The following is a 12479-nucleotide window of genomic DNA, read 5'->3' on the forward strand; positions in this document are numbered from 1 at the left end:
GAACTATTACAGTCACCGCCACACCATGTACCGCACGCACCCAACCACCGCACCACCACAAACACCCCCCACCCATCCATCTGCACCACGACCACGCCATACACCACAAATCACAACCACTACCAACCAACCAACCCATATCGTATCGCTCTGCAAGTGACAATGACATCCATTGATCCAAACATAGATCCAAAGCACGAATCCTACTTCGCCAATGCCAAAACACAAATCCTACTTCGTCAAGGCCAAAAGCACAGCTTACTTTGCCTATAACTCCGTTTTTGGTGCTCATGTCAGGCAGCGAGTAGCGTCATAGCGATGATGCAGCCGTGACGCTCACATATAGGCATGACTGTGCAACGACAATCGAAGGTGACATCCGGAGGAGGACGCACCCGACAGCTACGATGGTTTAAGGGAGAACGTACAAAGAGACAGGAGGTGAAGAGAGGATAGAAGTGAGAATGGAAGGAAATGAGATAAAATGATTTAGGGTTTGAATTGGTTTGATGGAATATATTGTGTATATAAATTAATTTATAATATTATTATTTATATTAAAATACTAATTTTTAATATTTGAATTAATATGTGATTTTTGTATAAATAAACTTTACATCTAACTTTTGAATTGGGAATTTAAAAAGCTTGCGTGGGTGTAATTTCCACTTGAATTATATTGTTGGGGCAACTTAAGCCCTTATTTGAGTCCCTTTTTTTTTTTTTTTTTTTATAAGAATACATTTTTGAATAATGTATTAATAGAAAATATGTAGTTAAAAAATAAATAAAATTTGGATTTACGTGTAATATTGTTTTATTGAAGAATGTGTAGTTAAAATGATATCAAAATACTATTTAAGAATGTATTTTTTTTCGAAAGAATGCTGCTCAAACAGGAGCTAAATAAATACCTCTAAAATCAAGGGCTTTTGGACAATTGGATGAAAAGTGTTCCAAAAAAACACTGTATATAGTCAAATTACATGATGTGAGACCTTTTAATTAAAAAATTAGCATATCACTTAAAAAATAAAATTGATATCTAAATATTGTTCAAGAAATTCTTATAATCAAATTGTAAGCTTAGTAAAAAATGTTTATTCCATTAGAAATTAATTGTGTATTATCTTTTAATTAAAAAGTGACATAACATGTCACTTTTTAAACCCCTGTTTGATCTCCATTTTTGGAGTAAAATGTATTATGGAATAGTAATTTTTTGGAGAATGTATAAAATGAAATTTGAAAAAAAATGCATTTTTGGAAAAATGGGGCTCAAATAAAGGGCTAAGTCAATATTAATATAGTCTTAATAATATACGACACCTTAACAAAGAGGTAAGTCTCAAAAGTCGATTATTTAACATAACAAAACAGTAAAAAATAGAAATTATTGAAAATCAGATATATAAAACTGTACATCTAAAAGTTATTGAAGATGCCAATTACAAAATAGCTATCCAAGTACAAAAACAAACCCAATGAGTGGAAATACAATTCCAGCATATTTTATTTTCCTAATGCAAAAATTGGTCCTAATATTGATTACAAGAGAGCAAGCCTTGAAGCCTTCAAAAATGAGCTGCAAAATTATTAAAAAAAAATGCACCAAGCAAGGGTTGGAATTAAATGTGGTCCAGAACAACATACGTAGGATGAGTCCTGGTGTGCATTTCAATACCAATGGCTTCAAAAGTTGCTTTCACCATTTAAAAACAGCATCCTTCCGGAAAATGTCAACAAAACGTGCAATTATGTAGCCCATGGATCTGTATCACCATCTCAAACTTCTTGAAGACATTATGATCTCATTGTAATTGCCAAGCTTTCACCCAAAGCTGCATAATCAAGAATTAACCAAACCTTTAGGCCACACCATCTTCTTTGATATACTAATTTACTAAGTTCAGGCAACCAATCAACTTCCCATGCTATCATAGATCAGAGCTACGATCTTGATCCAAATGCTTAAAAAGTGCGAGTGGAACACTGGAGCATTGTTTTCAATGAGAAGGGCACAAGGAAAAATTCTCATCTTGCTCAGAAGGTAAGATGTCTTTCTACAAGATCACAAGTCGTGGGCTCTTTGTAAGTTTCTACTTGTGGCATTCATCTTCCTGGATTGTAGGTAGTGGCTACGATCAATTCAGTAGAAAAGAAGGAATAATGTGAATTTTCTAGGAGGAGCCATGTTGATCTTCAAACTTAACAATAACTTGATTGCTTGTTTTCAACACCAGAAGCTGGCATGGACACGAAGGCTGTTGTTTGCTCACCACTGGGAGATGGAACCATACCCAATCAATGGGGCTTCTCTGTTCAACTTAACAATAACTCGATTGCTTGTTTTCAACACCAGAAGCTGGCATGGACACGAATGCTACTTACAACTTGTTTACAGTTATGGAAAAATGGAATTGGATTGTTTGAAACCAAAATTGAAGACTCTGTCTAACATATAGAGATCAAGATATACATGACTGCCACAAGCATTTAAGCAGTAGTAGATTACCTGAAGCGTAATGCTAATAGCTCCACCTATCAAGAACAGCTAAGAACTCAGAATTGATTGGAATATGTTACTAAAATAAATACTAAATGTTAATCCAAATGCAGATTTTCACAATGCCTAAAAGCCAAATTGAGGAGAAAGATATACCCCAATTTCAATCATTCCGAGTTGGAAACAGGGTGAGGACTTTCCTCCCAAGGCAACTCCAAATCCTCGACATACAATGGAGACACCACTACACCATTACTACTATGAACCCGGCGCCCCCACTCAGTACACCTGCTGGTTTGTCTGCTTTATAAACGGATGCTCAAATCGCCCGTTTGGCGGTGAGCTCTCAAAATACCTAAACTGCTGCTGCATCTGTGAAAGGTGGTGTGGCCCCGACCCCTGCTCCAGCCTGGCCGAACCACTGGCATAAAGGACAAAAAAGAGGCGAAATTTGGCCTGCCTGCCTGCAAGCAAGGCGAAGGCAAGCTTGCAAACAAATGATCAGTAGGATCCACACTAACATTATTTTTACCAACTCAACGTCAATTACCGGACATTCTTTTCATCCGGTGCAAATAATGCTTTTATATCTCATCGTCGTGAGGTGAAGGTAGGTTTAGATCAAAAATCCCATATCGACCTATAGGTCCAAGCAACAAATCGTGATCCAGTGTTAACTCTCAAGGTCAAATAAACTGTCAATTAATATATAATGAAAATATAAAATAAAAATGTATTAATCAATTTTCTAATTAATGGACCGTACTGGACCAAATTTGCTCGTATTCTCATCAATCTTTGAAAACGGGTTCTCGCGGCCCATCTATAGGGCCACAGCCTTAAAATTCTTTGGATGTGTTGGCATACAAATATGTGCGATGAATTGATTTACATGTGCCTGCTCATCATTTTGAATGTGTTGGCCAAATGATTAATTTTTTCCCTGATGTATCTAAATTAAGAAACTAAAATAAAAATATGGGCGAGGAATTGATTTACCTTGCCACACGTCATCGGAAACACCTGGAGATTCCTGTTCCTAGATGTTTTGGCAGGTTAATCAATACTTATCCGGATGTATCTAAATTAAGAAACTAGCAGACATTTTCCCTGATATGTGAGAAATTGATTTACCTGTGACACCTCGTCACTTCGAACAGTTGGTGAGGCCCCTTGCTGGATGAGTTGGCAGGTTAATCAATATTTCACTCATTTATCTAAATTAAGAAAGTAGCGCACAAAATGTGTGAGGAATTGATTTACCTGTGACGACTCGTCACTTCGAATAGTTGGTGAGGCCCCTTGCTGGACGAGTTGGCAGGTTAATCAATATTTTCACTGATTTATCTAAATTAAGAAAGTAGTACACAAAATGTGTGAGGAATTGATTTACCTGTGACGACTCAACATTTTGAACGGCTGGAGAGGCCTCTTGCTGGATGAGTTGACAGGTTAATCAATATTTTCCCTGAAGTATCTAAGTTAAGAAGATAATATATAAATGTAGAGCGAGTAATTAATTTACCATTAACATATCGAGTTTCCTTTTTGGTTGATGAATTACACCTGAGTCATCTTGCCATAACTGTAGGCAGATTCATCAATGTCAGCCCTGATGCATCAAAAAGTTCAAGTAACATGAAAAAATATAGGATGAGGGATTGAATTACCCCAAATTTTAAAGGATTAAGCCTTGCTTTCGTTGGATGGAAGAGAATTTCAAGGCCTTCATTTCCCTGGCTCTGTCGGTCACTAAGTATATCCTTTGCAGATTTTACGACGGAAGGACTGGAGTAGTCTATCTCAATTATTTCAAGCGTTTCTATTTCTCCAATACAAGGTGGGATCTCTACCAGTTTAGAGCAGTTCCGCAGGATTAGGTGCTCAAGCCTTGGAAAATGGATTTTGTCCGCTCTCCAGTGCTCCAAATCCGTCTCCCGAATGTGCAAGAATTTTAGTTTAGGAAATTCCCCATCAATTGGTACCCACACTGGGCCTATGAAGGCAAACTCGCGCAATTTCAACACTTCAAGATTTGGCAACGAACCAAAAATCGTCATATCTTCCCAACCAATTCTACCACGTTCCAAAGTTATCTTTTTGAGCCTTGGCACAGAAGTGATGCTCCGCAGGAAAGTTGAATTTGTGGGCAAATCAAAGACAATCTTTAGTATTTCAAGTTTTTTCAGGTGGACATCATAGACATGCCATATGGTGGTATTATAATGAATTCCCAACTTCTTTACATTTGGTATTTTTTCAAGGACGTGTTTTGTCATTCCTAAATCTTGTACCTTCGAAAGTGTCTCTAGGTTTTCTAGAACGAAATGTTTATCACTATCAGGGAATGGGATAGAGAAAACAGGAGGCAGGGAGGCTCGAGAAATTATGACATGCCTTAATTGCGGCATATTAAAAATTTCATCCGGTAGTTCAATGGCAATTCCACATGGGTCTTCAACAATTAAAGTCTGTAGATTCCTAAGCAAGGTAATAGCAGGAGGGATTTTACCGAGACAGGTGATAGCAATGTACCTTAAGTTAAGTAGTTGTAGTCCAACCATATCCAATACCCTCAGCAATAGACAACCAAAATAATAATAAGAATGCAATTGAGTTTCATCCCAACCAGTATATATGAAAGAACGTACACGAGACATTGATTGCACAGTCATGCCCTCTTCACTTGGACTATACGAGGCATCGTCGTGAATACTCAGGCGGCGCCACATGAAAGTTGCCTCTTCCGGAAGAAAGTGCAGATACCTGCTCTTGACACAAAAAAAATTTTCCTTATGAGCTGTCTTCACGCAGAACTCTCTCAAAAGATTGTGTATGCCGCAGGATTTAATTTTCCCATTAGACCCTTTTCGACAAACCAAAAGAAGATTTCTACTTATGAGTTCCATAAGGTATTCCTCTGCAACCTCATCCAACTGTTTATGTTTTTTCGGTTTTAGAAATCCCTCAGCAACCCATAGTTTGATGAGTCTAGAAATGAGAATCTCATAGTTTTCAGGGAAAACTCCCATATAAAGAAAACAAGCTTTCAAATGAGTAGGCAAGTGCTCGAAACTTAATGTTAATATCTTCAAGCACTGGTCATCTTTTTCTGCTATAATTGAGCTTATATTTTGAGCAACATACTCCCAATAATCTCGTGCTTTACTGACATTTGAGAGGAGTCCAACAATCACCACAATAGTTAATGGAAGTCCCTGACAATTTTTTGCAATTGTCCTTCCTATATCTTCCAATTCAGGAGGGCAAATTTCTTGTCCAAACACCTTTCCACGAAATAAATTCCAACTTTGTTCCTCATTTAGAAAACGCATCTGGTGATGATTTCTAGATGAGCCAGCATGACCAGCCACATCTGTTAGCCTGGTTGTCACTATGATTCGGCTTCCAATGTTGTCATTTGGAAATAACAATTTCATGTTATCCCAAGCAGTAGTGCTCCAAATATCATCAATTACAATTAGATATCTCCTACCCTTTAGACTTTTGTAAAGGCGACCTGCTAATTTCTCATCACTCTCTTTGCGTATCCCACCAGTAAGAACAACAAAGTGATCTAGAAGGCTTAGAAGAAGTTTCCTCTTATGATACTGTGGAGATAGTGTTACCCAAGCACGAATATGAAAGTGATACGCAACAAATGGATCATCATAAACATTCCTAGCTAAAGTAGTTTTGCCAATGCCTCCCATCCCAACAATGGGGAAGATTTGGAGTCCAGCTGATTCATTACAGAGTCGATCCCTTACCTGCTTCAAATCTTCCTCAAATCCTACTGTAGTACTCTGGCCACTATGTTCAGGTCTTGATGGCAAAAAATGCCCTGACTGCCCGATCCCCTCCGTAATCTTCATCGCTCCTTCCATTATTGCATCAATTTCTGTTATTTTTTTCTGCAAGCCCGCAATCTTCACCACCTCTTCTATGATGGAATCAAATTCTTTTATTATCTTCTGCAAGTCTGTATGAGGGTCGCTGTCCGATATTGGGAGCACAGGAAGTAGGTGCTGTGAGGAACTCTCCTGTCCTTGACTTCCGAATTGTGGAAGAACAGTATTGCATATACGGGATTCAATTACATCTTCTGCACTGTAAGCCACATCCCTGATTTTTATTTCCACTGATATCACACGATCGCCCCTATTTTGGTAATATTCTTCAAGAAAATCTAGTAAAAAGCTGAGTTTTTTAAAAAGACAATCAATTTCTTGCTGCTCATAAGGATTCAAATGTGGATTTGGATGTTGGAAGATCTGCTCAAGAGTGTGCATAAGAGAAACAACAGCGGCATGAGCCATCTCCAATCTCTTAGAATCTCACTAGGCCAAAAAATTGCTTGAGCAAAGAAATGAAAAGTGAACGTGTCAAGGAATCTTAATTCTTATCAGTAGGGTCTTTTCACTTGGAAAAAGCATTGATAGGCTATTACAAACTTAAAGATTTCTCGAAAATATTCCCCAAAAAAATCAAGTGTGAACCTTCTGACAAGAAATAAAAGCAAAGCTTTTGACGAGAAAAAAATTATCATTTCCTGGTAATTGCTAGTTGCACAAGGAAAAATCAAGGAATGTAACTAAAATATATCATTTTTAATCAGAATATTGATGTGAAAATTTTATTACAAACAAAAATTCAGGTATATCATAAGTTAAAAATATTGTACAAATAAGAAAGTTATAGAAACAGTAGCGGTTTCTCTTTAACATAAAAGTGGAATAGTAATTTCTCTAATCCAATAACTTAAATAATTAAAACATAAAAAGATCGTAGTGGTTACTCTTTATATGTTTTTTCTTGTGCGATTCACCGAAGAAGATCTCCGAATTACTAATTAACTACAATAATTATAAGATGGCAATTTGTCAAACTTGCTTTTGCTATTCTATGATAATAGTCTCAAATGAGAAAATGATGTATGAGTTTGCTTATATTTTTATGTTGACCATTAAGCCCAGGCAAAGTTGAGAGAGTTCAGACGTTGTCACATGGAATCACTATTTTTTCATATATTATACAGGACCTCAAATTTGACTTCAAGTATAATGAAACGTCAATTACCGTGTTACTTGCACACACCAGTGAATTCTATAAGTGCAACTGCCATATATATGGAAGTTAACGGCTTGACTTTATTAGGCAGCTAGAAAGTTTTTTCAAGTTCAACTGTCTGTGGCACGTTTATGATTGATTTGAGAGCTCTACTTCTTATCAAAAATTGACAATTATTTTGGATGCTTAAGCTCTAAAAGTTGTTATTAACGAATTTATATTAATTCTTGTAATTCCATTTTAAAATGTCAACATTATTCAGAGTAGTCCAATCTTTTAAAAATTGGTTCATGTTTTATTCTTTATTTGATGTGAAATTTTTATCTCTTAACATACCCTCTTTATTAATGCGGGCTCATGCAAAGATTGAGCTAGCCTTTGAAACAACTGATATTGGCTCTACACCTGAATTCTTATGTCTGGCTACTTCAATTTTTAGTCATTTATTTTTTTCTAATGTTCAATCACATACATGAAGTTTTGGACTGACGTTTACGACATAAAGATAATTTTGCCTATGCACACAAGAGAAATGTCACTTGTACCGGCTGATTTAACATATGTGATTACAGAATGCTGAACTGGCAAGATTTTACACCGTTTGAAAAAAAAAAGTAAAAAAAAAAATTGTTAAACCGGCCAATGAAATCTCGCCAGCTTAACACCTTTAACCTCATCTGTTAAAAATATTTGTACAACTAGCATATTTCATGCACACAATATGTTACATAAAGAACTTTAGGACAGCTTAACCATTGTAATGGGATGTTGCATACTTGTCTTGTTTGTTGGAGGGGCTATAGGGATTTTGGTTGTTATCCCATGACTCCCTGGGAATGGTATGGGGATTTCTTATGTCGTCGTCTATGGCGGAGCTCGGGATTGCGCTCGTGTTCCTGGCCGTGCTTCCAGTGTCGACTGTGGTGTTCATCTTGACTTTTTCTTCAGTAATCATCATTTTCCTATCATTGGAAAGAGCGAATTCTCCAGCCACCAAAAGTATCAGGGAGAATAATACTATGAATATTTTAGCCATGCCTATTGCAATTGTGCGTGGACTTTTGCTGGTTATTTATAGGAGGTGACTGGTGAGGATAGAATTGAGAAGTGGTTGGAGGACTAAGAAAAATCTGAATGAGGGCTTTGCACCAAGAAACACTACAAATTTGTCTTGAGTGGGTGCTCAAAATTAATGCCCCTTTTTGGTGCCCGAACAAAAACAGGAAAATATATTTGCTCAAGTAGAAAGCGCACTTGCATTTACCATCAATATTTTAGTGAGTGATGCATGAACTGAACTTACCAAAACATTTGTAGGGGTAATGTTATTTAAAGCCTGTTTGGGAGTGATTTTGAGAATTGATTTTTTGGCCGTTAGGAGAAAAGTAGGGTCCACCTGTGAGAGAAGAAGTCAAATATGACGATTGTAATAATAAAATAACGGTCAAAAAATCAAATTTTTGGGGGAAAAAATCGGGCCCAAACAGGCTCTTAGCCATATTTAGTTTACCTAGAAATCATAAATTTTGTAGATTTTGATAAAATTTTATATTGAAAATTTGATAAAAATTGTAGGTTCAATGAAATGTTAGTTGAAAATGAGTTTGAGAAAAATAAGTGTAGCGGAATTGATCTTCAATGAATGGATTCTGAACTCAGTTTCAACTTACCAATCAATATCAACCAACCGACCAAAAACTCCAACCCACAACTCTATTCACTTAAGGTTGCTTTCTTTATTTCTCACCCACAAAGGAACAAGGATATAGTAGTGATTTGCAAGTCATAAAGGCAAAGAGAAGACAAAAGAAGGCAAAAACTCGAAGAAGGGAACGAGAGGGTAGCCACGTTTTTTCTTCTCAAACAAAGGCAAACACTCACACAGCTTCCTCACTTAGAGATGGATATATATATAGCTTTAGGTTATATCGTTAATTGGGTCAAGACAGAAGAAAGCCTTCCTATAAGTGAATTTTGGCCAAAGCAACATTAATATAATTAAGTTGCTACTAATGGCTCACGTTGTTTCGAGTTGAGCATATAAATCGATTGGTTAATAAATATTTCATTTATCGATCGAGGCCTATGAAATATCATCCAAAACTTGTTTAACATCATCACCTGAGATTTATTGGTTATCAAAACACTACAAATTTGCTCCTTAATGGCTAATAAACCAGTAAGCAATCGAAACATGCTGCTAGTATTTGCACAATCAAGGTAACCAATAAAACTGGGATCACAGATTTTACCTCGTGTTTCGGACTCAAAACACATGCCATACCTTATCCATGTACTCACCAGGGCTAAGGTCAAGAACACCCAAATAGAAGCAAATATTCACAGTAATCAATGAACAACAATTAATCATGCAATGAAGATACAATATAGGACGACATACACAAATCTTTTCAAAAAATCACGTTCACATATAACAACAGATTAACACCAAGTTAATTAAGAGATGACTAACACATATGCAACAAATACATAAATGACCCCATGAAAAAATCTCACCACACTTATCATATCCCATTCCCTATTGCTCCCACCTCGAGAACACATGTCTCTTTTCATCGCTCACCATGCTCACTAGATTGATCACTCAATTTATGTCTAATTGGTAAGTTACAATAGATCCCAAGTCTATGGGATGCTGTCCTATCGCCACATCACTTCTCCTAATCTATGTGAATAATGGGTTCTACCTAATAGAAGTGATAGAAGTCTCTCTCACACTCCACCTGATTAGGGACTCTTTACAGACAAAGGATTTAGACATTTAATCACATTGCAACTCGTGATCCAAATTTCACACTCCACATCCCCGGTACAAACCTCCAATATACCCCTAGGCATCTATACTCCACCTTACTAAAAAACACTTAACACACTTCTAATGCATCCCAACCTACTATGCATGTAAACAATTACACCAAGTAATCATATTGCCTCAAATTCATGCAAACGAACCTATTAAACACATTAAAATACAGCATATAATCATGCAACAAAATTAGGCAATCACACACATGCAGACAGGATTACACACAGATGTACATTTAGTCACTAGGTTTACTTTCAATAAACTTCACTAGAATCATCACTCAACCCTATAGTCACATTCGCGTCACATTTCATCTTAGCCTTTTGCTTAACCTTCTTCTTTGGACAGTCCCTAACAAAGTGTCCAAACTTACCACAACTGTAACATTTTTTTACCACTAGACTTGTTCCGTCCCTTGTCATTCTTCTTACCACCTTCATCACTCGAGTCACTACTTGAATCACTACTGTTTTAAGCTCTCCCCAAATTCATTTACATAAAACTTCATTCTACTCCTCATCGTATGTAACTCACCACTCATCTTATCTTCTTTTTAGCCTTAATTTCCATCTTTTTACTCTTAGGGGATCTATGACAATCACGGGTGTTCAGGTGTCCATACCATATTTAATTGCATTCTTAATCTCTCTATATGAATCAGACATCGAATTAAACAAAATAATGGATTTATATGTTTCTGATACCCTTTCATCATAGTTAACAATATATTGAACAAGTTTGTTAAAAATATTCAAATTGTCATTAAGATCTTTTGAGGTTTTCTAATTTTTCTATAAAACAGTGTCAGATGGGTGTAAAACTATTGAAGCGTAAGCAAATTCATTGTATTTGTCTTTTTGTGCTTCTCAAATTTATAGAATATTTGTCATCTATGGTTTTGAAACTTTTTATTGAACCAAAATCCCCTTCATCTTTTGATGGCAAATTGAAATATCCGATTTCCCACTAAAAATTTCAATTTCGAAATGTAAAGACATTTTGAGAAAACAAAACAACCAAATGCACAAATATGTCACACAAAATAATCTTAGGGCTGCAATATACATTGTTCTAAATTCCAAAGTTTCGTAAGATTCACGATATTAGATCAAGGGAATGTTCAAACGGGTCAAATTCAGGTATTATAACAAAATAATCAATGCAACATGAACGTATGTTAACAAAAATTCCAAAAATTCACGCTTAATGCAGTCTCACACAGTTACTAGACAATAACTAAAGCACAAAAGCAATTGCCAACTTGCAGTTAAAGCCAGTACTTCAACCAAAACAAATAATTCCTAAATTTTTAGCACAAGCAATGATTACTCCTTTACGATAACCCTAATCCTCTTGTAATTTCACACAATGACGTAGTAATTGTAACGCCCCGAAAATTTTAGAATAAAAATGTATTTATTTTATATGTTATTTTTATATTTTGAAAAATTGAGGACTAAAATGAAATATGTTTTAATTCAAATTTTATTTGGGTCAGATATTTAAATATTGATAGAGTAATGATAGATATATCAATATCGAACTCGTTACATAGCTCATAATTAATCATGCATATTAGGTTCGAAAAATAATTATTTCGAATAAGTTATACTCGTATCATTGATGTTGAAAAAAATATTACCTAAATCTATAATTTATTTAAGTTAAAATTGATTCTTCCAAGCAACCCACACGTTCACTAGTTTGAATGAAGAAATATTTTTAGATGATAATAATTTAATGTTGATGGAGAGATAAAGTAGCCTTAATTTTATAATATTTAATTGCTTTGATTTTGGGAATTGATAAGAGTTGTCAATTAGTTTCATTTTAATATTATTTTCTTGCTTTGATTTTGGGGATTTGTAGGGATGGTTTTGGCACGCGTAGATGAGATAGGAAAGGAAATGGATTTTTTTGATTTCTTGGATTTCGGGATGGAGACTTTTGTGGGCGGAAATCACGGCATCATGCATATTTTTGGCCTGTCAAAAATTTAATTTCTTTTTCCAACTTCAAATACAATACAAGAGAAATCATTATCTATCCTAGAGAGGGTAAGAAAAGAGAAAAACA

At 35.7% G+C, this 12479-nt stretch overlaps 1 protein-coding gene across 6 annotated transcripts; it reads right to left on the minus strand.

The window, feature by feature from the left end:
- Positions 1 to 1410: 1410 nt before the first annotated feature.
- Positions 1411 to 6996, minus strand: LOC111372211 (putative late blight resistance protein homolog R1A-3). 6 transcript variants are annotated; one of them, XR_002698713.1, is made up of 9 exons: positions 4177 to 6996; positions 4032 to 4091; positions 3900 to 3941; positions 3770 to 3811; positions 3641 to 3682; positions 3506 to 3545; positions 2663 to 3146; positions 2516 to 2541; positions 1411 to 2365 (listed from the first exon to the last, which is right to left on the minus strand). XR_002698713.1 is itself a non-coding variant. In XM_022994436.1 (7 exons), the coding sequence occupies exons 1-7, from the start codon at positions 6823 to 6825 to the stop codon at positions 3091 to 3093; spliced, it is 2931 nt and encodes a 976-aa protein (XP_022850204.1). In that variant the 5' UTR covers positions 6826 to 6996; the 3' UTR covers positions 1411 to 3090. The 6 variants fall into 6 exon arrangements, 2 of the variants coding, with proteins under 2 accessions (XP_022850204.1, XP_022850206.1); XR_002698714.1 differs by having other exon boundaries at positions 2516 to 2585; XR_002698712.1 differs by having other exon boundaries at positions 1411 to 2585.
- Between the last annotated feature and the right edge of the window lie 5483 nt (positions 6997 to 12479).

This window comes from Olea europaea, chromosome 23, assembly GCF_002742605.1.
Source record: "Olea europaea var. sylvestris chromosome 23, O_europaea_v1, whole genome shotgun sequence".
In the NCBI taxonomy this organism is placed as follows: Eukaryota; Viridiplantae; Streptophyta; class Magnoliopsida; order Lamiales; family Oleaceae; genus Olea; species Olea europaea.

Excerpts from the sequence above, each read along its gene's own strand:
- LOC111372211 (XM_022994436.1), bottom strand. The coding sequence starts at position 6,825 with ATGGCTCATGCCGCTGTTGTTTCTCTTATGCACACTCTTGAGCAGATC. Across the intron at positions 4,092-4,176 it reads TTAATCCTTTAAAATTTGGG|TTATGGCAAGATGACTCAGG; the intron begins GTAATTCAATCC and ends ATCTGCCTACAG. Across the intron at positions 3,942-4,031 it reads GGAAACTCGATATGTTAATG|CAAGAGGCCTCTCCAGCCGT; the intron begins GTAAATTAATTA and ends CAACTCATCCAG.